Source organism: Oncorhynchus clarkii, chromosome 22 (genome assembly GCF_045791955.1).
Source record: "Oncorhynchus clarkii lewisi isolate Uvic-CL-2024 chromosome 22, UVic_Ocla_1.0, whole genome shotgun sequence".
In the NCBI taxonomy this organism is placed as follows: Eukaryota; Metazoa; Chordata; class Actinopteri; order Salmoniformes; family Salmonidae; genus Oncorhynchus; species Oncorhynchus clarkii.
In genome coordinates this window covers 21760934-21786086 of record NC_092168.1, presented here as the reverse complement: position 1 = coordinate 21786086, position 25153 = coordinate 21760934, and the positions used below count along the sequence as shown (strand labels likewise).

The 25153-nt window shown below is 42.3% G+C and overlaps 1 protein-coding gene across 2 annotated transcripts in view; it reads right to left on the bottom strand.

Annotated features, from left to right (window-relative positions):
* Positions 1 to 10235: 10235 nt before the first annotated feature.
* LOC139380591 (four and a half LIM domains protein 2-like) overlaps positions 10236 to 25153 on the bottom strand; it is a 15951-nt gene continuing 1033 nt past the window's right edge. Inside the window, exons 1-6 of one of the 2 annotated variants that reach the window (XM_071123411.1) lie at positions 18806 to 19000; positions 17811 to 17995; positions 17515 to 17689; positions 16495 to 16664; positions 15948 to 16134; positions 10236 to 11423 (exon numbers count right to left, since the gene is read on the bottom strand). In XM_071123411.1, the coding sequence (XP_070979512.1) occupies positions 11272 to 11423; positions 15948 to 16134; positions 16495 to 16664; positions 17515 to 17689; positions 17811 to 17966 (840 nt within the window). In that variant the 5' untranslated portion in view covers positions 17967 to 17995; positions 18806 to 19000 and the 3' untranslated portion in view covers positions 10236 to 11271. Of the gene's footprint in view, positions 11424 to 15947; positions 16135 to 16494; positions 16665 to 17514; positions 17690 to 17810; positions 17996 to 18805; positions 19001 to 25153 lie in introns of those variants that run through there. The other variant, XM_071123410.1, reaches the window with a different exon arrangement.

Below are 25153 nucleotides of genomic sequence, written 5' to 3'. Positions count from 1 at the left end.
TAATAATATTTTTTTGCTTTCCTGTGACAAGTGTCCTGGTAAGTGTCCTGGAGGGCAGGTAGTTTGCCCCCGGCGATGCGTTGTGCAAACCGCACCACCCTCTGGAGAGCCCTGCAGTTATGAAGGGTGAACAGCATTCTTACATAGGTATTCCTCTTGTCCAGATGGAATAGGGCAGTGTGCAGTGTGATGGCGATTGCATCGTCTGTGGATCTATTGGGGCGGTAAGCAAATTGGACTGGGTCTAGGGTGACAGGTAGGGTGGAGGAGATATGATCCTTGACTAGTCTCTCAAAGCACTTCATGATGACAGAAGAGGGTGTTACGGGGCAATAGTCATTTAGTTCAGTTACCTTAGCTTTCTTGGGAACAGGAACAATGGTGGCCATCTTGAAGCATGTGGGGACAGCAGACTAGGATAGGGATTGATTGAATAAGTCCGTAAACACACCAGCCAGCTGGTCTGCACATGCTCTGAGGATGCGGCTAGGGATAGCCTTGCGAGCGTTAACTTCGTTCAAATGTTTTACTCACATCGGCCACGGAGAAGGAGAGCCCACAGTCTTTGGTAGCAGGTCATGTCGGTGGCACTGAATTGTCCTCAAAGCACGCAAATAAGTTGTTTAATTTGTCTGGGAGCAAGACGTCGATGTCCTAGACGGGGCTGGTTTCCTTTTTGTAATCCACGATTGACTGTAGACCCTGCCACATACGTCTCGTGTTTGAGCCATTGAATTGCGATTCCACTTTGTCTCTATACTGACGCTTTGCTTGTTTGATGGCCTTACGGAGGGAATAACTACACTGTTTGTATTCGGCCATGTTTCCAGTCGCCTTGCCATGATTAAATGCAGTGGTACGTGCTTTCAGTTTTGCATGAATGCTGCCATCAATCCATGGTTTCTGGTTAGGGAAGAATTTAATAGTCACAGTATACACTTCCTTATATACTCGCTCACCGAGTCAGCGTATAGGTCCATGTTATTGTCTGAGGCTACCCGGAACATATCCCAGTCCACGTGATCGAAGCAATCTTGAAGCGTGGAATGTGATTGGTCAGACCACCGTTGGATAGACCTAAGCATGTGCGCTTCCTCTTTTAGTTTCTGCCTATAGGAGGGGAGCAACAACATGGAGTCATGGTCAGATTTGCCAAAGAGAGGGCAGGGGAGGGCCGGGGAGGGCCTTGTATGCATTGCAGAGGTTAGACTAGCAGTGGTCGAGTGTGTTACTTGAGTGTGTTACTCACTCGTGTACTGCAATCGATATCATGATAGAATTTAGGTAGCCTTGTTCTCAGATTAGCTTTGTTAAATCCCCAGCTACAATAAATGCAGCCTCAGGATATGTGGTTTCCAGTTTGCATAAAGACCAGTGAAGTTCCTTGATGGCCATCTTGGTATCCGTTTGCAGGGGATATACACAGCTGTGACGATAACCGAGGAGAGTTCTCTTGGGAGATAATACGGTCGGCATTTGATTGTGAGGAATTCTAGGTCAGGTGAACAAAAGGACTTGAGTTCTTGTATGTTGTTACAATTACACCATGAGTTGTTAATCATGAAACATACACCCCCACCCTTCTTCTTACCAGAGAGATGTTTGTTCCTTTCGGTGCGATGCACTGAAAATCCCGTTGGCTGTATGAACTCCGACAGCATGTTCCCAGCTAGCCATGTCATTGTGAAACAGAGTATGTTACAATCCCGGATATCTCTTTGGAAAGCAACTCTTGCCCTAATTTTGTTGACTCTGTTAATTAGGGACTGGACATTAGCGAGTAATATACTCGGAAGCGCTGGGTGGTGTGCGTGCATCCGAAGCCTCACTAGAAGATTGCTCCGGCACCCTCTCTTCCGACTGCGTTGTTTTGGGTCTCTGGCATCAGTTCAAATGCCCTGGGAGGTGCAGAGTGCTGGTTGTGCTGGTAAGTTGATGTCTCTCTGATATCCAATAGTTATTCTGTATGTAATAAGGTTTTCTGGGCTAACAATGTAAGACATAATACATTTAAAAAATATTGAGGACTTGAAGCGAAGCTGCCATCTCTATCGGCACCATCTTTAACACTCTACCTGGAACCAAAAAGGGTTCTTCGAATGTTTCTCCTAAGGGGACAGATGAAGAACCCTTTTAGGTTCTAGATAGCACCTTTTTTCTAAGCGTGTAGTTTTGGTGGAAAGAGTGGTGTGTTTCAATTGTGGGCATGGCCATTTTGCTGGGGATCAGGAAATATCCTGTGCTTAGTAAGGTTGGGTTCTTGGTGTGTATTGCTATGGTCATTAATTGTACTGCACAGATGGAAAGGAAATCTCAGAAGATTGAACTGGTAGTAGCAGCAACAGATACGTTTTTGGGTGTCAGAGATTTTAGTGCAGAAGAACTACAGAAGATTTTTAAAGAAGGGGTTCCAGCCTCCCAGGCCGATGCCCTGGTGTAGGATCTGTTAGGGCTAAAGTAGTGGGAAGGGGTGGTGGGGTGTGTTGGGGATAGTGGTATATATATATATTTTTTTCTTCCCATTTTGCTTTTCTGTGAACAAATGTGCAATGCACTTTCCGAACTGTGAAAGGCAGCAATACGCAAAAAATTGTCTAGTCGAACGATAGAAGGGAAGTAGAAGAGTGCCAAAGATAGACAGACTTGTAAATTAGCCTACGGAATAGAATTAGGGTTTAAAGAAAGGCCATCAGTCCGGGGGACGAGTAATACAGCAAATGAAGGCATTGCATGAGTGTGGTGAACGCATAGATGTGGTTATGGACAGCAAGGAAGAAGGAGAAGAGCCGAGTGTAGTGGGAAGATGTGTGCCAAATACAAACCGTATTCTGCTCTCTCTGATAGCGCAGAAATTGAACCTGACGAGAATGAGGATGAATGACCTGTGGTGGCAGGTATGGTGAAGACCTCCGAGTCTGAGCCTCGCCCCAATGGTCATGTAAAGGATGATTCAGACCCAGTGGGAGTGACATTTTTGGAGAAAATCTATCCCTGCTTTTTGGTTGATCCATATGTAGTCTCAGGCTGGGTATAAATGAAGTTGGTTACTGTTAAATTGGTGAAGGTAGCTCGAAGTGGACTTGATTTTATATGTGTCTTCTGTCCAGAGGTACAAGACCTGTGAGAGCAGGACGTCTTTGAAAGGAGTGATTACTGGGGTGGCGTTAAGTGTTGAGGTGGAGCAACTGAATTGAAAATTCTCTGTGTCTGTGATGTTCCGCTGAAGCTATTTGCAAAGCCAGCGTCAGAACAATAAAAAATTTTTTACCTTTATTTAACTAGGCAAGTCAGTTAAGAACAAATTCTTATTTACAATGATGGCCTACTCTGGCCAAACCCTACCCTAACGACACTGGGCCAATTGTGCGCCGCCCTGTGGGACTCCCAATCACGGCCTGTTGTGATACATCCCAGGATTGAACCAGGGTCTCTAACCTCTAACACTGACATGCAGTGCCTTGGAACGCTGCGCCACTAGGGAGCCTTGAGTGTTCCATGCAAAGCCAGAATGATGAATAAACTGTTGGACATTTCCACAGAAAAGTATTATTACCAACTTTTCAAAAAGCGTGGCTCACGGTTTATAACGCCAGTACCTAGGTTGTATTCATTATTATAAACTGGGTAGTTTGAGCCCTAAATGCTGATTTGCTGAAAGCTGTGTTGAATGGGACCGTATACCACGGGTATGACAAAACGTTTATTTTCACTGTTCTAATTATGTTCATAAACAGTTTATAATAGCAATAAGGCACCTCAGGTTTGTTGTATATGGCCAATATACCACGGCTAAGGGTTGTATCCATTCCGTTTGCTCCATTCCAGCCATTATTATGAGTCCTCCGCTCAGCGGCCTCCACTGATTGGCCATATACAGGGTTAGGTTACTTTCTAAATCAAATCCGTTACAGTTACTAGTTACCTGTCCAAAATTGCAATCGGTAATGTAACTTTTGGATCACCCAAACTCAGTAACATCTGATTACATTCAGTTAATTTTAGATTACTTTCCCCTTAAGAGGCATTAGAAGAAGACAAACATGTATCTTACCAATTGAACGGCATCTATTGCAGAATAAATCAATACATAGTTGGCCATATATGGATGTTACATTTTACTTAATGGGTTGGTTATGTAGGCTTCTTCTAACCCATCTCTTTCTACCACATATAATAATATGATTAAATTACATCTTTACATTAAAAACCAAAGTCTATCAGAATTCCAATAAATGATATTTTGTAAAAAAAAAAAAATTTAACCAGGCAAGTCAGTTTAGAAGAAATAACTTTTTACAATGACGTCCTAGAAAAGTGGGTTAACTGCCTTGTTCAGGGGTACAGCGGCAGATTTGTACCTTTTCAGCTCAGAGATTCGATCTAGCAACCTTACAGTTACTGGCCCAACACTCTCACCATTAGGCTACCTAGATTAAGCCATGCAAGTCTAAGTACACACGGCCGGTACAATGAAACTGCGAATTGCTCTTTAAATCAGTTATGGTTCCCTTGATCGCTCCAACGTTTATTGGATAACTGTGGCAATTCTAGAGTTGATATCCCTTGATCTTCAAGAATAAGACTTGGAGATATGGAAATACAGATTAGCCAATTTGTTTTACCTGAGCATAACCCCAAAACTAATGATTTATTAGCCAGCCCTACTCTGTTGTTTATTTTGTTGTCATGGAGGACTGATTGGGCTCATTGATTTGAGTGGAAAAATAAATGCTGCCCTCATGGAATGGCATGCTTTGAGCACTACTGAAAAGTGCTATTTACGTGTGAAAAAGGAATGCCATATGCTGCATTTGCTATAGGCCTATTGTTTACCTTTTTGTTGGTGACACTTTGATATCTTGATCATATGCAGCTGTCTAAAGAGCAAATCCACAGATGAAACATGAATCTACTTTACATCTTTGTAAAGATAATCATTTGTCGTCACCGATCCTGGTCCTGGAGAGCTACAGGTTGCAGGCTTTTGTTCCAGCCTAGGGCTGTGGCGGTCATGACATTTTGTCAGTCCGTGATTGTCAAGCTAATAAATAACTGCCGGTGTGATACAAATGTTGACCGTTAACACATGTAGCATCTCCTGGCTTCCACGCATAGCATAGCTACACCATCACAGTAAATCCATGATTTATTTTAGACAGGTCCAAAGAAACATGATATGAAGAAAGTGTAGTCTATTTCAGAAGAACAGAATAGGATACTCTGAGTTGTCCTCATGTTTGGCCCTGATCTGGCTATGCCATATGGTTGTGGGCTATTCTAGTTAACTTAGTAGACACGATTTGCTTAGAATTCCGTGGAATTATTTTATATTATTTTATAGTATGAAGAATATAATTGAACATAGCTGAATAAAATAGAAAGGATATTTTCTACAAACATTTGAGGAAGTGAGCACATGGGCTATTCTGTGTTGAGCGGTTAAAGAAACAAGTACTCCTATATGGTTCATTTAGAGTTATTTGTGTGACTTTAGTTGTTGGGCTATATGTTTTGATTATTTGTACATTCTAAGGCTGCATGATGCGACAAGGTGCTGCATGATGCGACAAGGTGCTGCATGATGCAACAAAGTTGCATGAAAGGCATAAGCTCTGCTTTGCTCAGGCTGTACATACGTTCTCAGTCTCTCATTCACAATTTGACAAGCCCTTGATCATGCCTCAAATTTCCCAGCTGCATCCCGTTTGTGTGGCCGTAATGCCCTCTAAAGAAATCCCTGCCTTTTGCTGCCAGTGGCTATTGTGCCCTTGGGCTGAATATAATAATTATAATTCCCTTCTCATGCATGCTGAAGCACATCTCACTCACATGGCTCTCCGTCACGTGATCGGGTCTTTCTACAGGCAACAAGTGATGACAGACATATCTGGGATGCAACTGCGCATGTCCTTATCCAATTCCGAGGCGCATATTGATGATATTGGAAATGTCCACATTTACTTTTCGTCAGCTAACAAGATGAGTAGGCCTAACAAACAGCAAAAGCACTAACCTATATCAAACTACTATCCCCCACAAAAGTTGACCTATTCTATTCTGTGGGAGAAATACATATTCTTAACATAGTCTGGACAATTGTGAGATGCAATAGATCCCAAATGAATACAACCACTAGTATCAAAACAACTGTTTTAATTAAGCAATGAGCCTGACGCAACACATGCTGATAAAAATGTTGATAAACCTTTAGGCTATTTCTTCACATTATAAGCACAGCAATGTGCACACGGCAATAAGAGCAAATGTTCCATTAGCAGGAAAACACCATTATCAAAAGTGACCACAAATGCAATTATGCATGCAATGCTTTTATTATAAAGGTGCATTTTTATGGTGAAAATGATCTTCCCCAAACTTGAAACTCACACTGTATATGTCTGCCAGTTAGGGTCTACACCCCTTGTAAAGCAGATGAATGTGCTTCATTTTAATAAGTTATTTGGCCACTTTAGCTGTGATACAAACCTTATCAAAATATATAGGCCTATGGGCTAGGCTACATGAGGTGTGCAACTAGGCTGGGCATCATTCACAAGTGATAGGCTAATATTGTCACCCCTCACCCTATTCTTGATTTAGTCTTGTCTTTACATATACTAAATAATATATATGTGAAATTTGTTTTGATTTAGAATGGACCATTATCATGCACCTGTCTCGAAACAGGGGCAGCGGAAAAAATATGCCATCTATGCACTTAAATAATGAATGGAGGACGCTTTTCCCGTGGTTCATTTTCATGTCAGCCAGGTAGGCTATACTCCTGTTGTAAAGAGAAGCAATGTGCTTAATATTAGAAAAGTTGATTAATAAATATAGTAGGCCTAGCTTATAAAACGCTGATGGGATCCTCCTCTTTTTAATAGAGGCCATCACTCTGTTTTTCTCATGCAATTGCGTAGCCTATAGAAATGTTGCTGCCAAATGAGCTCATAGGCTCTCATGAAGTGTTTGATTAGATTTTAGATTACATTTGCATTGATGTCACAGTGATTAGAGGAACAGTAAAGTGCTGAGTACCAGGCAGTTAGCAAGTTTGGTAGGTTACTAATGACCATCAGCAGCATCAGAGCTTGGAGAAGCCTAATTACCTTGACTAAATGGTCACCTGGAATTTGATCGCCGCCGTGACTCGTGACCGCCGGTGTGGTGGTAATACAGTCACCATAACAGCCCTATTCCAGCCCAACACTAAAACAATTGATTCACACATTCAGTAGCTCTCCAGCACCAGGGTTGGTTTACTGTCCTGAAGAACTTTTGGGAATGTTGTTGTTATGTCAATCTGATCTGTGAATGTCTTCCGTAAATGTCACTGTCTCCTCCAAGGGAGAACTCAAATGAAGAAAAATATAAAAAACGTGAAATGGCCCTGATACTTGATCCTACAGACCCACCAGCCCACTATGGAGAGGAGCAGCCTCACACCGTGGGGGATTCTCGACCAGTCAGGACAGCCACACAACAATACCAACATTGGGGTGGTGACATGTGTCTTCATCGACCTACCTGTCCTCCTAGACCCTAGAACTTCTCTCTGACCCTTTACCTGGCCCTTGTGTGTCCTTACAGTGAGTTCTCCTGTCCCCCAGCACCCTCCCATGGAGCTAGAGCGAACTGTGACTCTGACTCCTACTGCAGACACGGCACCACAATATATGTCCAGGATTACTTTGTGAAATAAGTAGGTATTTTGCGAGGAATACGCAGTTTAACCCTCTATGCTACTCCATGCATTATACTTCTGTGATGCTGCCACCTACCTGAAATCCTCTTACAGTAGTTGTTTCAGTGTCCAGTCTCCCAGTGCTGGTTATAGAGCTAGAGTGATGGAGGCGGATGGTACAGCGTAATAGGAAAACTTAAGGTCATATAAAGCTGAATGCATATATGCCTTTTCATACATCTTCATGCGTCTGTGTGTGGCCGAAGCCGTACTGTACCAAATCAAATGCGCTGAATACAACAGGTATTCAGACCTTACCGTGAAATGCTTACTCACAAGCCCTTAACCAACAATGCAGTTCAAGAAATAGAGTTAAGAAAATATTTACTAAATTAACTAAAGTAAAAAACATAAAAAAGGTTACACAATAAAATAACAATAACGAGGCTATATACACAGGGTACCGGTACCCAATCCACATGTATTGCGAACACAGTGGGTCATGACAGGTTAGGGATTTTGAAGGGTTTTGATACCGATTGTTAATGTATTAGTGCTGTGACTGACATTGTAATTCGTAATGAGATGTTTAGCTCATGTGAATTGCCTTGTGTGCGCTCATTTGAATAAAACAGAATTCCACCACTAGATGGTGCAAGAGAATCAGTCCTGCATGATTTGTAAACGCACAAGAAAGAAATTGCTCCTAATCTAGGATCAGATTAGCCAACCTTGAATCATACCCTTAACTATTAGCATATTAAAGTATATCTGACAGTGGAGGCTCCTCAGAGGAAGAAGGGGAGGACCATACGGCACAATGATTTTCAGAAGAAAAAGTTGTCCTTTTTAAATAAAACTATTATAAATATAATCACATAACCAAATAATGGATTAAAACAAACTATTTTGAAATGAAGGTCTACAGTAGCCTCAACAGCACTCTGCACTCTGTGCTCCGTCCTCCTCTGGGTACATTGACTTCAATACAAAACCTTGGAGGCTCATGGTTCTCACCCCCTTTCATAGATTTATACAGTAATTATGACACGTAATTATGACAGAGCTCTTGCAGCATGAACTGACATATTGTCCACCCAATCAAAGGATCAGAGAATTCATCTAGTCCAGAAAGAATCAACTACAGCTAGCTAGCACTGCAGTGAATGTGGCGAGTAGTTGACTCGAAGAGAGAGAAAGACAATAAATGAACAGTTTTTAACAAATTAATTTATTCCAAAATTAAGGAGAAGCAAGAGAGAGATTTCATCCATTTAAAGAAAAAGTTCAGTGTCACTTACTTAGCTAGCAAAATCAGCTAGCTAGTTTAGCCTACTCAAACACCCTGCTCAAACAGATGGTGTTAGCTTGCTGGCTATGACTATCCAACACAACACTGGAACTCTTCCAAGTCAAGGTAAGCTTTTGGTTTTTCAAATATATTTCCACTGGGCCCGCCGATGTAACTGCTAAACTGATTACTGACTGTATACTGTAATGTTATGGCACGATTGTAGCAGGTTAACTAAGACATTAGTTTTATTAGCTAGGTTGACTATGACGCTACTTTAGCTAATATGGTGACAAAAATGTAGGCTGTGTGTAGAGGTTATGATATGGTTTGACTTGGAAAGTTTTTTTTGCCTGGTCACATACAGCTGATGTGTTGTGTAGGCAACCACAAGCGACAAAGGGAAAATATGCCAGGAGGAGAGCACATAGATGAGAGAAGGAATACAACACGGCTGTTATGAAAGTGAACTGTGTTAACGCATGTTCAGGGGTGTACTCATTCCGACGATTCTGTTGAAAAATCAGGGATAAACATACCTGAATTTGTCCAATAGAAACTCTCGTTTGCTACTGTTGGACTAATGATTACACCCTATATCAGCTAGATGCAGGCAAGAGTGTGTATTGAAAGTGTCCATGTGTCACTGTCTGTCACCTCAAATTGTTCTCTTGACCTGTGTGCACCTATTTTGCTAAACTTTAGTTCATAGGCTAGGTTGTAGCAACCTCATGATGGGTATAGGAAACATTTGAGTATCGTGGTAGCCTAAACCTATCGCTGTTACATTGAACTGGGTGAATGGAATATGTACGGCAATCATCCAATATGTTTTAATAGAAATAAGGCCATGCTCATGAAACAAATGTATCCTCCTCCCTCATCTTAAGCATCGCTGCTCCTGAGTGGCTCAGTGGTCTAAGGCACTGTATCTCAGTGCAGAGGTGTCACTACAAACCCTGGATCGATCCCCGGCTGTATCACAACCGGCCATGATTGGGTGTCCCGTAGAGCGGCGCACAATTGTCCCAGTGTCGTCCGGGTAAGAGGAGGGTTTGGTTGGGGTAGGCTGTCATTGTAAAATAAGAATCTGTTCTTTATTGACTTGCCTTGTTAAATAAACGGCACTGACCGCCACTGATATCTAACCCTGGACCAGTAGTTTGGGGCAACTTCTACCAACTCCTTTAGAAAAGGATGACATTGTTGTTAACTTCTTGTCCTTTCCTTCCTTTCCTTACAAGATGAACAGCAATGGGTCTTTTAGTAGTTCTTTATTTGGATTTCAAATACAGACTTTTCATTGGTGCCCTTGGAAAATGACTTATACAGACAGTGCTGTGTCGGCTCTCACGTTTATAAGCACTTAGAGTCAGTGTTACCAGGCATTTCCACCAGCCTTAAATGTATACTTGCTATTTATTGGGCATGATAAATTGAGCTTATCAAACTGTCAATATTTACACTTCTGTTATTAACATTTAGTATTTTTCTTTAGTTGTAGCTTTTATGTTTTATTCCCATCTGAATAACATTAAACTTTGCACCAGTGTAAAAGCCCGGTAAAACCTGTTCCTTTGTGTTAGTTTACATTTACTTTGGAGCTCATTTACTTTGGAGCTCATTTACTTTGGAGCTCATTTACTTTGGAGCTCATTTACTTTGGAGCTCATTTACTTTGGAGCTCATTTACTTTGGAGCTCATTTACTTTGGAGCTCATTTACTTTGGAGCTCATTTACTTTGGAGCTCATTTACTTAGAAATGTGTTCTCCTTCATACACACCACAAAATAGCCTTTCAAAACGTAAAGTGATAGTCCACCCAAATTACAGAATTACATATTTGTTTCCATAGACTGCAGTAATTGTGTGATTTGGGTGGACTTTCCTTTCTAAATACATAAACTCGGAATATGTGAATCTTAACAGCATATAATAGATTAGGACAGCAGATATTCTTGCGCAATACCTCAAACTGATAGTGGATATCAAGCCAGGGTTCACAGAAAGCAATATTTGCTGTTGCACACCAACAAATCTAAGACCAATGACACAAAAACCTGTTTGACAAATGTCTATTTTAGAACTCAAATAGCATATTGGGTTAGTAGCCTGATAGTATACTGTGCTATTGTGATATATATATATTTCCAGTTGTGCTATGACGGGTTGTTGTTGGGACTCATTTCTACGGTTCCTGGCTGATTTTTTCAAATGTATTATTTTAAAACATTCCTCCTGGTTGTTTCATTGCTATCTAATCAGATTCGTCGGCCACTCGCTGCCTGCCAATCAGATGTCTTTGCCACACTCAGGGCACAGGATGTCATCACGCTCAGTGAGGAAACCCCGGCCCACCAGGGAGACGGAGCACTTCCTACAGTTGAAGCAGTCATGGTGCCACTGACGCTCTTCAAAGGAGATGTACTTACTGCCACCCAGACCTGAGAGAGACAGGGAGAGATCAAAACATACTGTTATCCAAAGGTGAGAGAGGTCTCTACATCCTAAATCATAAATGCATCCTTCATTGAAGTTGTCTCAGATCAGAGTGGAGGAAACAGTAGGACAGATATACCTTACTTTCTCTTATCAAATTACATAGATCTGTGATTGGGGAGGGAGGAAAGGAGACCGTAAGGATTCAAACAAGGCACAGTGTGTGGCGTGATGTGAGTGAGTGAATAAGTGACTAACTGACTCATTAGAAGTTAGAACTGATGGAAGTGAGCATCTAATTGACTGACTGACACTCTGTTAGATACACACAGTGTGCGTTCTGGTACACACAATCTCATCGCAGGTCTGCACAGATGGTTGGATTGTGTTATCATGTTAGTGTAGTTCCAGATACACTAAGCACTATTCCACATGTTGTAAACATGCCCGACAGGATGCTCTCAATTGTGCATCTGTAAAAGTTTGTGGTTTCTTCAGCCTCTGTTGCACCTTCTTCACCACACTGCCTGTGTGGGTGGACCATCTCAGTTTGTCAGTGATGTGTACGCCAAGGAACTTCAAGATTTCCACCTTCTCCACTGCGGGCCCGTCGATGTGGATAGGGGGGTGCTCCCTCTGCTGTTTCCTGAAGACCACAATCATCTCCTTTGTTTTGTGAGAGGTTATTTTCCTGGCATCACACTCCCAGAGCCCTCACCTCCTCCCTGTAGGCTGTCTCATCATTGTTGGTAATCAAGCCTACTAGGGAAAGGTGGATACCTAGTCAGTTGTACAACTGAATGCATTCAACTGAAATGTGTCTTCCGCATTTAACCCAACCCCTCGGAATCAGAGAGGTGCGGGGGGCTGCCTTAAATTGACATCCACATGTTCGGCACCCAGGGATCAGTGGGTTAACTGCCTTGCTCAGGGGCAGAATGACAGATTTTAACCTTGTCAGCTCGGGGATTCAATCCTGTAACCTTTCAGTTACCGGCCCAATGCTCTAACTACTAGGCTACCTGCCGTCTGTTGTGTCATCTGCAAACAGAACAGGGAGTACGCCTTGTGGGGCTGAGCACGCACCCTTTTGGGGGCCCAGTGTTGAGGATCAGCGAAGTAGGGGTGTTGTTTCCTAACTTCACCACCTGGGGCCGGCCCGTCAGGAAGTCCAGGACCCAGTTGCACAGAACGGGGTTGAGACCCAGGGCCTCAAGTTTAGTGGTGAGCTTGGATGGTACTATTGTGTTGACTGCTGATCTATAGTCAATGAACAGCATTTTTACATAGGTATTCCTCTTGTTCAGATGGGATATGGCTTTTACAAAACCATTTATCCTTCTAGTTATCAATAGCTAAAGAAACAAAGATTAGAACCATCTGAACAAATTGTTCAATAGAAATGGAAAAATTGGTCAAACATTAATAAAAATGTATTTCATTGTGTTTATTTTATATTTATATATATATGCAATGTTAATTGCATTGTCTGTGGATCTATTAAGTAGAGGTCGACCGATTAATCGGAATGGCTGATTAATTAGGGCCGATTTCAAGTTTTCATAACAATCGGTAATCTGCATTTTTGGACACCGATTGTGGACGTTTTTTTATTTGAATTTTTGTACCTTTATTTAACTAGGCAAGTCAGTTAAGAACACATTCTTATTTTCAATGACGGCCTAGGAATGGTGGGTTAACTGCCTTGTTCAGGGGCAGAACTACAGATCTTTACCTTGTCAGCTCGGGGATTCGGGCTTGCTCTGTATGGATAACGATGCTTCGAGGGTGGCTATTTTAGATGTGTTCCTGGTTCGAGCCCAGGTAGGGGGGAGGAGAGGGACAGAAGCTATACTGTTACACTGGCAATACTAAAATGCCAATAAGAACATCCAATAGTCAAAGGTATATTAAATATAAATGGTATAGAGATGAATAGTCCTATAATTCCTATAATAACTACAACCTAAAACTTCTTACCTGGGAATATTGAAGACTCATGTTAAAAGGAACCACCAGCTTTCATGTGTTCTCATGTTCTGAGCAAGGAACTTAAACGTTAGCTTTTTTACATGGCACATATTGCACTTTTACTTTCTTCTCCAACACTTTGTTTTTGCATTATTTAAACCAAATTGAACATGTTTCATTATTTATTTGAGTCTAAATTGATTTTATTGATGTATTATATTAAGTTAAAATAAAAGTGTTCATTCAGTATTGTTGTAATTGTCATTATTACAAATAAATAAATAAAATTGGCCGGTTAATCGGTATCGGCTTTTTTTGGTCCTCCAATAATCGGTATCGTTGTTGAAAAATCATAATCGGTCGACCTCTACTATTAAGGCGGTAAGCAAATTGAAGTGGGTCTATATTAGGGCTGCCCAACCCTCTTCCTGGAGATCTACCGTCCTGTGGGTTTTCAGTCCAACCCTAATTTAACACACCTGATTCTACTAATTAGCTGCTCATCAAGACCTTAACTGGCTGAATCAGATATGCTAAATTAGGGTTGGACTGAAAACCTACAGGACAGTAGATCTCCAGGAAGGGGGTTGGGCAGCCCTGGTCTAGGGTGTCAGGTAAGGTAGAGTTGATATGATCCTTGACCAGTCTCTCAAAGCGCTTCATGATAGCAGAACTGAGTGCTCTGGGACGATAGTAATTTAGTTCAGTTACTTTTGCTTTCTTGGGTGCAGGAACAATGGTAGCCATCCGGAAGCATGTGGGGTCAGCAGACTGGGATAGGTAGAGATTGAATATGTCTGTAAACACACCAGCCAGCTGGTCTGCGCATGCTCTGAGGATGCAGCTAGGGATGCCGTCTGGGCCGGCAGCATTGCAAGAGTTAACACGCTTAAATGTCTTACTCACGTTGGCTACGGAGAAGGAGAGCCCGCAGTCCTTGGTAGCGGTCCACATTGTTGGCACTGTGTTATCCTCAAAGCGGGCGAAGCAGGTGTTTAGCTTGTCCGGAAGCAAGACGTTGGTGTTTGCAATGTGGCTGGTTTTCCTTTTGTAGTCCGTGATTATCTGTAGACCCTGCCACACACGTCTTGTTTCTGAGCCGTGGAATTGAGACTCCACTTTGTCTCTATACTGACGTTTTGCCTGTTTTGATTGCTTGTGGAGGGAATAACTACACCGTTTGTATTCTGCCATAAATCCCAGTCACCTTGCCATGGTTAAATGCGGTGGTTTCCACTTTCAGTTTTGCACAAATGCTGCCATCTATCCATTGTTTCTGGTTAGGGTAGGTTTTAATAGTCACAGTGGGTACATCTCCTATACACTTCCTGATATACTGATACGGTGACTAAGTTTATTTGTCAATGTTATTCTCTGAGGCTACATGGAACATATCCCAGTTTGCGTGAACAAAACAATCTTGAAGTGTGGATTCCGATTGGTCAGACCAGCGTTGAATAGTCCTTAGCACGGGTACTTCTTGTTTGAGTTTCTGCCTATAGGAAGGGAGGAGCAAAGTGGAGTCGTGATCAGATTTGTCAAAGGGAGGGCGGGGGAGGGCCTTGTAGGCATCCGGAAGTTGGAGTAGCAGTGGTCGTGTTTTAGCAGTGGTCGAGTACCTCAGGCATTGTGTTGGTCGAACTTCGGTAGCGTTTTCCTCAAATTTGCTTTGTTAAAATCCACAGCTACAATAAATGCAGCCTCAGGATATGTGGTTTCCAGTTTGCATAAAATCCAGTGAAGTTCTTTGAGGGCTGTCGGCTTGAGGTGGAATATGCACAGCTGTGACTATAACCGAAGATAATTATTTTGGGAGGTAATACGGTCGGCATTTGATTGTGAGGTATTTTAGTTTGGGTGAACAAAAGGACTTGAGTTCCTGTATGTTATCACAATCACATCATGAGTAGTTAATCATGAAACATACAACCCCGCCCTTCTTCTTCCCTGAGAGATTTATTCCTGTCTGTGCGATGATCTGAGAACCCAACTGGCTGTACGGACTCAGACAGTATATCCAGAGAGAGACATGTTTCTGTGAAACAGAGTATGTTACAATCCCTGATGTCTCTCTGGAAGGAAATCCTCGCTCTCAGCTCATCAACTTTATTATCCAGAGACTGAACATTAGCGAGTAATATATCCGGAAGCGGTAGGTGGTGTGTGCTCCTCCTGAGTCGGACTGGAGGTCCACTCCGAGTACCTCTTCTTCGCTGGCGATGTTTTGGGTCAGCCGCTGGAATCAGTTAAATTTGCCTGGGTGGTACGAACCAAGGTTACGATTCTGGAAAGTCGTATTCCTGATCGTAATATTGGTAATGCTTGTGAGTTACCGTCACTCTGATATCCAAAAGTTCTTCCCGGCTGTAAGTAATAACACAAAAAATGTTCTGGCCTAATAATGTAAGAAATAAAAAACAAAATACTGCAAAGTTGACTAGGGGCTAGTTGCTCAGCGGCCCTCACTATCGGCGCCATTTTCTGGCCTCTGATAATCTGTGCATGACCTGGGAAGAAAACGTGTATCTGTAACACACCCACATATATAGATAGTTTACCACTGATTGGGGTGGTGCAGGAGGCACACTTCTTAGCGTACAGGTTGCAGAAACAGTTGAGGCAGTACGCAAAGTCATCACGGGAGGTGAACCGCTGGCCTGACAGCTGCTGCTTGCAGCCGGTGCACAGGAAGCAGTCCTTATGCCAGGGCTGGTCGCGATAGGTCACCCCACCAGTAGTGATTGGCTATTTAATGGGGAGAGAAAGGGTTAGGCATACAGGCACACATTTGACCATGCACACACATACGTGTGCACACAAGTACGCACATACACATGTGCACACGCACACACCAAGTACTGCCATCCAGATACCAGATCTTCGTGGTTACAGCAATCCATTTAGTAAATTGCCACTTGTATAGATACTGATAGCATTTATATACATATCAAGTGCTACTTCATGTTCCTATAGTCTTGTCTGCCAGACACAGCCAGACTTTCAGCCGATATCCAACATTTTCTATGTTGTATACATCAATTTAGAGGTCAGAAAAACTTTCGAAAAAACACTACAGTATTTACACTGTCATGACCTTTGACCTACTTTCTTGCAATGCACACACTGCATGGCAAACTGTTTCTCGTAGCAGGGCACACAGAAGTTTTGGTTCTCCTTGGGGATGAAGCTCTTGGTGCCGATGGGCTGCTGGCAACGCTGGCAGGTGAAGCAGGTCTCATGCCAGCTGTTACCCTTATGCTCCATCTTCCTGGAGCCTGCATGAAGGAGATGAAGCAGGAGAGGGGAGGGATGGACAGAGGGAGGGAAGGAAAGAGGGAGGGAGCAGGGGGAGGGTGAGTGAATAAGAGAGGGATGGAGATACAGAGGTAGATTAATAAAGGGAAATTAGGAAAGGAGAAAGGATGGAGAGTGAGAAAAAGGTCACACACACACTACTCAGTCCTTGGGTTACACACACATTCCCTCACTCTCTAAATACTGCGTGGTGGTCTTTGTATTGAAACATAGTGGGGACAGAGAGGAGGTCTGGAAGTCATTTCGATCTACGTTCAGTGTTCTGGCTGCACTCCAGACCTCAGAATATAGTTACACTGACTGTCGGGGGAAAGCACCATTTATTATGTTATTTAATTTAATTTAATCTTTATTTAACTAGGCAAGGGCTTATGTGAATGAGGACATTCAAAGACATGTAGATTAGTTAGAATCATCCAAAAACCTTTGAGTTTAGTCCTGGCTATTCGCATACTACGACAGTGATTAATGTGTGTGCGTGTAATAACGATAAAAATGACATTACTAATATGGACCCTGGTTCAAACAAATCAACACATGTCATGGCTGTTCTGATAAAGATGATTTCATTTTGAATATCCATTTATGGAGCATTATAACGTCAAATCGATTATTTTGTCATAAGGGGCTGTGAGTGTTGGTATTTTGACAGATCCAAATTGTGTCTGCAACCATTGAAGGTTTGTGTCATCTGTGATAGTGCAAGAGTAGTCTGTGTACACGCCTGTTTGTGTGTGCCTGCCCACATGTATGCATCCAATTTTGTGTGGGTCTAGTATAGATTAGATGGATCTAGGTGAACGTTCTCACCAGGCATGATGGTCTTCTTGCACTCGTGGCACTTGGAAGAGTACTCATTGGAGTAGCACTCAGTGCAGAGTAGCTGGTCATCCTTGGTGGAGAAGGGCTTGTCCACCAGAGAGCGTTTACACTGGAAGCACTGGAAACACTCCTCATGCCAGTGGCGGTCCTTGTAGGACAGGTCCTACGGAGACAACAGAGGGACAATCCAAATCTGAACATCAGACGGCACGCTTTGACAATGTTCTTGGATGGAGGCTAAAAAATGAGACAGTGTTAGTAGTTTGTGCGTGTGTGTATTATACCCTGGTATTGCAGCCGATGGGTTTCTTGCAGTCCTCACAGGTATTGGAGTACAGGCTCTCATAGCATTTGACACAGTATGGGTTCTCCTCTCTCAGGACGTACTTCTTACCAAACAGGGATTCCTTACAGTAGTGGCAATCATAGCGCTCTGTCATCTTGGCACCGGGAATCCCACCCCGCTAACCTGAGGAGAGGGGAGGGGGAGAGTTTGGGAATGACAATTGTCTTACTATATAAAAAGGGTTTCTTCAAGTTATGATCAAGAACCCGGATGCATGACCTGCATACATACCGTACATTTGTAAGTAGCCTAGGTTTTTAAGAGTTCAGCTAGATAAACAGAATCCACCTTGGGGGAACCAAGTCTGTCTGTTTGCCTTGTCTGTGTGCCAGTGTTTATACAGAGATATCCACTCCCTGACACTGAGTAGTAGCAGAGAGCATACATCATAATCAGTCTGTTATAGGTAATGAGAACTGGATCTAAATTGACTTGCCTGTTACTGCAATGAATAGAATATCCACAAGTGCATTTCACATTTAAGCAGAGTGGAGGGAACACAAGCACAACAACAAGTACAATGGAGATCTCTGATAAGACATTAAGGACATCTCAATAGACATCTGCCTGTCTGTCATATTTTGAGACAGTGTTATATTGCTGACAGTTGTAGTATCAAGTTCTACTTCTGTGTACAGTATGACTCTCTAGGGTTTTGTCTCTATGTGTCTATCAGCATCCAGTCTTGTCTGTTGACGTGACAGCCACCTGGTTACAGATGAGAGGGATGTTAATAGCTCTATCAGGCATGCTTAGAGAGGGACAGGGGACTTTCGCTCCTGCGCATACCAACACTCACTATATCACCCTGCAGTTAGCAATCCATAACCACACCTCCAGCTGTCAGTATCACGCACCAGACCTCTACACAGATCAGCATCCCGCAGTGTGTATGTGTGTGTATGACGGCACACCAGAATAATGGCTACTCACGCTCTGCAGCTGTTAGCAGTTCAGCCCCTGATAAGACTCCTGGTTATGCCTCTCTGTGCCTGGCCTGTCTCGCTTTGCTGACCAGTGGTTTGTGTCCGGCTGCCTCTCGTGGAAGTCCCCAGTGTCCCAAGCACACGACACTGCACACCCCTCTCCTCTACACTTCTCACCTCTTTCCCCTCTCATTCTTTCCCTCTCTCTTACTCTCTGAGTTCTGACCCACTCCCCTCTGCCCACATCATTTGACCATATAAGGAGGCAAAAGAAAAGCTGGAAAACTAGAGAATGTCCCCCCTCACTCTCTTAAATTCCTTCTCTCTTCCCATCTTATTCTCTTTAGCTTTTTCAACAACAAAACTCCTTCATCCAGCTGCCCTCATCTCTCTCTCTCTCTCCCCCTCGCTCCTTCCCTCTCTCCCTGCCCCACCCCCCACTCTCTGTCTTTCTCTCCATTTGCTTTCCATTGCTTTTCCAACCCAATGGGTTGTTTTTGCATTTCCTCATCCGGTCCCCCTTCCTCTGGACTAAACCCCCTGTAATATCGTCGTATGTTCCTGATGTCATTGCATTATGTATGGTCTTTGTGCATAAAGACCTCAGATATACCACCGCTTACTCAAGAGTAGGGGGGACAAGAGTGCTTAGTAAAAGGGCTAGAGAAAGGTCTTGGTGTACTGTCGAAAAAGGAATTCAGAGGAATTCTCTGTTCTCTGTCTTTCAGTTGAAAGAGGAATGAATATATTTACTATCCTATCTACCAGTAGTATTTACTCTCCCTCTCTAACCCCTCTTCACAAAGTCTCGCCATCGCTCTAACTTACCTAGCTTAAATCAGGATTCATCTTGTTCCCAAAATTTAAAAAATGAACACTACCCTAATCAAATTTTCAGCTATTTTATTTGATGTGTTCTCTTTGATGTCATCCGTCCCAGCAACACTAACGGCAAGCGAAATAAAGAACGACTAATACATCTGGAGACTCAAAGGCACCAAGGGGCACCTATCAAGTCTTTCGATAACATTGTTTCCCAGCTAACAGTTCTAGGGAGGGAGAACTATTTGTAATGTTACCCATAATATTCCCCAGATGTTTGTGTCCAGTTTTGGCGTTAGTTAGGATAACATTCCCTAAATGTGAAACAGAACTTACCCAGAACATGGTTGTCATGTTCTCAGAATATCCCATATTTAATGTTCTAGACATGTTTCATTGGAACATTCATCTAAAATTGGACACACACACAGACAGTGCTTTTAACATAGTGTTTTCAGCTTACAATATTACACACTTTTACATACATGATTACACTGTGCGTGTTCATTTATACAGTAATTATGATTCAGCGTGTAAACGCCAAGGCATTTTTTACTCAAATACTTCTAGTAAGTTGAACTCAGAGTAAATGAAAAGTCATTACAACGAGTGTAGCTTTAATTGAGTATCTTACATGTGGGATTTAATGAAAGTTTGAATTATATAGCATTTGATTTGAATCTGGCGCTCTGCATTTCCCCTGGCAATTGGCCAGTTGAGACATTTGCGTCCCGCCTATCCTTACTGCCTTGTTCAGGGCAGAACGACAGATTTTTACCTTGTCAGCTCCAGGATTCAATCTTGCAACCTTCCGGTTAACTAGTCCAACGCTCTAACCACCTGCCTCTCATTGCACTCCACAAGGAGCCTAACTGTTACGCAAATACAGAAAGAAGCCAAGGTAAGTTGCTAGCTAGCATTAAACTTATCTTATAAAAAACAATCAATCAATCATAATCACTAGTTAACTACACATGGTTGATGATATTACTAGTTTATCTAGCGTGTCCTGCATTGCATATAATCGAAGCAGTGCCGATCGCGGAAAAAGGACTGTCGTTGCTCCAACGTGTACCTAACCATAAACATCAATGCCTTTCGTAAAAGCAATACACAGAATTATTTATTTTTAAACCTGCATATTTAGCTAAAATAAATCCAGGTTAGCAGGCAATATTAACCAGGTAAAATTGTGTCTCTTCTCTTGCGTTCATTGCACACAGATATGTGATAATAATAAACATTTTGTTTTCGAAATGATAGTTTCCGGATTCGACCATATTAATGACCAAAGGCTCGTATTTCTGTGTGTTATTATGTTATAATTAAGTCTATGATTTGATATTTGATAGAGCAGTCTGACTGAGCGATGGTAGGCAGCAGCAGGCTCGTAAGCATTCATTCAAACAGCACTTTCGTGCGTTTTTCCAGCAGCTCTTCACTGTTTCTCAAGCATTGAGCTGTTTTTGACTTCAAGCCTATCAACTCCCGAGATTAAGCTGGTGTAACCGCTGTGAAATGGTTAGCTAGTTAGCGGGGTGCACGCTAATAGCGTTTCAAACGTCACTCGCCCTGAGACTTGGAGTAGTTGTTCCCATTGCTCTGCATGGGTAACGCTGCTTCGAGGGTGGCTGTTGTCGATGTGTTCCTGGTTCAAGGCCAGGTAGCGGCGAGGAGAGGGATGGAAGCAATACTGTTACTTTGGCAATACTAAAGTGCCTATAAGAACAATAGTCAAAGGTATATGGAATACAAATGGTATAGAGAGAAATAGTCCTATAAATACTTTATTAACAACAACCTAAAACCTCTTAACTTGGAATATTGAAGACTCATGTTAAAAGGAACCACCAGCTTTCATATGTTCTCATGTTCTGAGCAAGGAACTTAAACATGAGCTTTTTTACATAGCACATGTTGCACTTTTACTTTCTTCTCCAACTATTTAAACCAAATTGAACATGTTAAAGTTAAAATGAAAGTGTTTATTCAGTATTGTTATTGTCATTATTACAAATAAATAATCAAATTGGCCGATTAATCGGTATCAGCTTTTTTTGGGGTAATCGGTATCGGCGTTGAAAAATCATAATCGGTCGGCCTCTAATCAAAAGATCACGCCAGGATAAGCCTACATGAAACACAGCCCTTATTTTAAGTATTTCTAAAATCCCCTATGGTAAAAATTAATGGATGATTGGAACCATTTCCCTGTTTGACCTCTAGGTTTTATGGGTATTTTAACTCATACTGTGGTACGCTATACAGGGAATGAAAGGGTTGAAAAAGGTAGACGAGAGATGATTAGGGAGTGGGAATAGGTGTGGAGGGAAGGGGCGTGGTCTAAGATAATTGGAAGCGGTTGTTAAGACACTAACAGCTTACAGACGGTAGGCAATTAAGGTCACAGTTATGAAAACTTAGGACACTAAAGACGCCTTTCTACTGACTCTGAAAAACATCAAAAGAAAGATGCCCGGGGTCCCTGCTCATCTGCGTGAACGTGCCTTAGGCATGCTGCAAGGAGGCATGAGGACTGCAGATGTGTCCAGGACAATAAATTGCTAATTGCAATGTCCGTACTGTGAGATGCCTTAGACAGCGCTACAGGGAGACAGGACGGACAGCTGATCGTCCTCGCAGTGGCAGACCACGTGTAACAACAACTGCACAGGATCGGTACCTCCGAACATCACACCTGCAGGACAGGTACAGGATGGCAACAACAACTGCCCAAGTTGCACCAGGAACGCACAATCCCTCCATCAGTGCTCAGACTGGACTGAGGGCTTGTAGGCCTGTTGTAAAGCAGGTTATTTGGATTTTTACGAATTATCTTTGAAAGACAGGGTCCTGAAAAAGGGATGTTTCTTTTTTTGCTGAGTTTATGTACATATCGTACCCATGCATATGGACTCAGTACTTGTACCCCTTGTATATAGCCATGTTGTTGTTACTCATTGTGTATTGATTTTTACTTTTGTACCATTTCTCTATTTTCTCTCTCTCTGCATTGTTGGGAAGGGCCCGTAAGAAAGCATTTCACTGTTAGTCTCCACCTGTTGTTTACAAAGCATGTGACATTTGATATGATGACAACATCAGTCAGCCATTGCAAGTGTACCCATGAGTTGACCAGTCAACTTAGAGGTTCCAACTCTGTTCTATTCATTTTGATTGACTATCCTCATGTCTGTTCCACTAACTGTGGAACTGTGTTCATGCTGTGGGGATGTTTTTCAGCTGCAGGGACTGGGAGACTAGTCAGGATCAAGGGAAAGATGAACAGAGCAAAGTACAAAGAGATCCTTGATGAAAACCTGCTCCAGAGCTCTCAGAACATCAGACTGGAGCAAAGGTTCACCTTCCAACAGGACAATGACCCTAAGCACACAGCCAAGACAATGCAGGAGTGGCTTTGGGACAAGTTTCTGAATGTCCTTGAGTGAACCAGCCAGAGCCTGGACATGAACCCGATCTAACATCTCTGGAGAGACCTGTGCAGCGACGCACCCCATCCAACCTACCAGAACTTGAACCTAACAACTGTATTGGGTACTGACAAACAGCCAGACAAGTGTTATAAATGGTCTAGAATGCATCCCCTTACACGATTGTCTTCTTTTGTTTTTCATCTACATAATTTAAAGGCCCAGTGCAGTCCAAAACTGGATGTCCTTGTTTTTTTTATATTTCCACACCAATAGGTTGGAATAATACTGTGAAATGGTGAAAATTATGATATTGCCCTTTTTGTGTAAGAGCTGTTTGAAAAGAGAGCCTGAACTTTTCAGCCTGTTTTGTTGGGATGGAGTTTTGGCCTGCTTGGTGAAAAATGTGTTAATACGTCGGACATTTTTCTTTTTTGTCTGTCTACCAATAACAGCTACTTTTCCCCTCTTTGCTAAGAAGTTGTTTTTTTGGACCATTTTAATTCAAAACAATCACATTAAGGTACTTCAATGTTACCCAGAAATGACTTGATATTGCAATAAAAATGGCTACATTGGACCTTTCACCTGTTGTTAGATTGACTTGAGATAAATTATATTTCTTTACTTAGCAAGAAAAAGATCCTACACCCCTCCCCTCTTCCTCAATTTGACAGGAACCACTGGAGTACCCACATCTGACCCCGGCCCCCCTATTCCAAAGGAATAGAGACATTTCAATTGTCATATGTCTATATACAGTGTTGTAATGATGTGCAAATAGTTAAAGTACAAGAAAAGAAAAGAAGTAAGCATAAATATGGGTTGTATTTACAATGGTGTTTGCTCTTCACTGGTTGCCCTTTTCTTGTGACAACAGGTCACAAATCTCCTGCTGTGATGGCGCACTGTGGTATTTCACCCAATAGACATGGGAGTTTATCAAAATTTGATTTGTTTTCAAATTCTTTGTGGGTCTGTGTAATCTGAGGGAAATATGTGTCTCTAATATGGTCATGCATTTGGCAGGTTAGGAAGTGCAGCTCAGTTTCCACCTCATTTTGTGGGCAGTGTGCAAATACTGTAGCCTGTCTTCTCTTGAGAGCCAGGTCTGCCTACAGCGGCCTCTCTCAATAGCAAGGCTGTGCTCACTGAGTCTGGACGTAGTCAAAGATTTCCGTAATGTTGAGTCAGTAACAGTGGACAGGTATTCTCTCTCTGTCAGTGCTGACAGGGGATCTATCGCACTAGGCTTGAGCCACAATGACGGAAGTGGCCCACAGTGACATGCATCTCTAATGATAGCCAGTGCCCTCCCAGCAAACTGGAATGCTTTCAAGAGCCACGACAGAGAGGTTTAGACAGGTTCAAAATAGCTCAATGTCAAACTACCACAGACATGCACAGTCTGTCACACATACACATATAGTCTTCCAGATAAGTTGAGCGGCAGGGTTTGCACCTTTGGGACTATTTCATTGGCTCCATCACACCATGACTGCACTTAATACCTCCTAGCCTAAAGGGGTGGAACTTTGTTTCCATAAATGTACCCCCCCTTTCCCACACCACTCCCCACTTCTTCCCTAACAATAGGGTGTAGATACTTGGCACAAAGGCATAGAGAATATAACCTATCTGCCCTGTCCATCAGCACTTTATCCAGACACAGTGAAAACACCCCCACTTGTCCTCCAGCATTAGATACAATGATTTATAATAACCCTGATTTGCAGATGATACGTATTTGCCAATGAGAGGCTTTGAAGCCACCGGTTGGTCATATTTAAGAAGCAGTCACCCATAGGAATCAATGGAATTCTACAGTAAGGACAAAATTAAATGTCTAAGTATTTTTCTGTTGTAGTGGAGATAGTAACATTAGTACTTATACTTTAAGGGAAAATATATATATATATTTGTATGTTTAGATCACATAATATAATTTAAAGTATGCATTAAGCTGTCTGTAATAGAATAAATGTGGAAAAATAAATGTAGATAAATGCATTTCTATAGCTTCCAAAATATTTTTACAACGGTGAGGTAGTACCAAGATGGGGGCACAGTGGCTTCAACACAGGGCCCCTGTCAGTCATCTA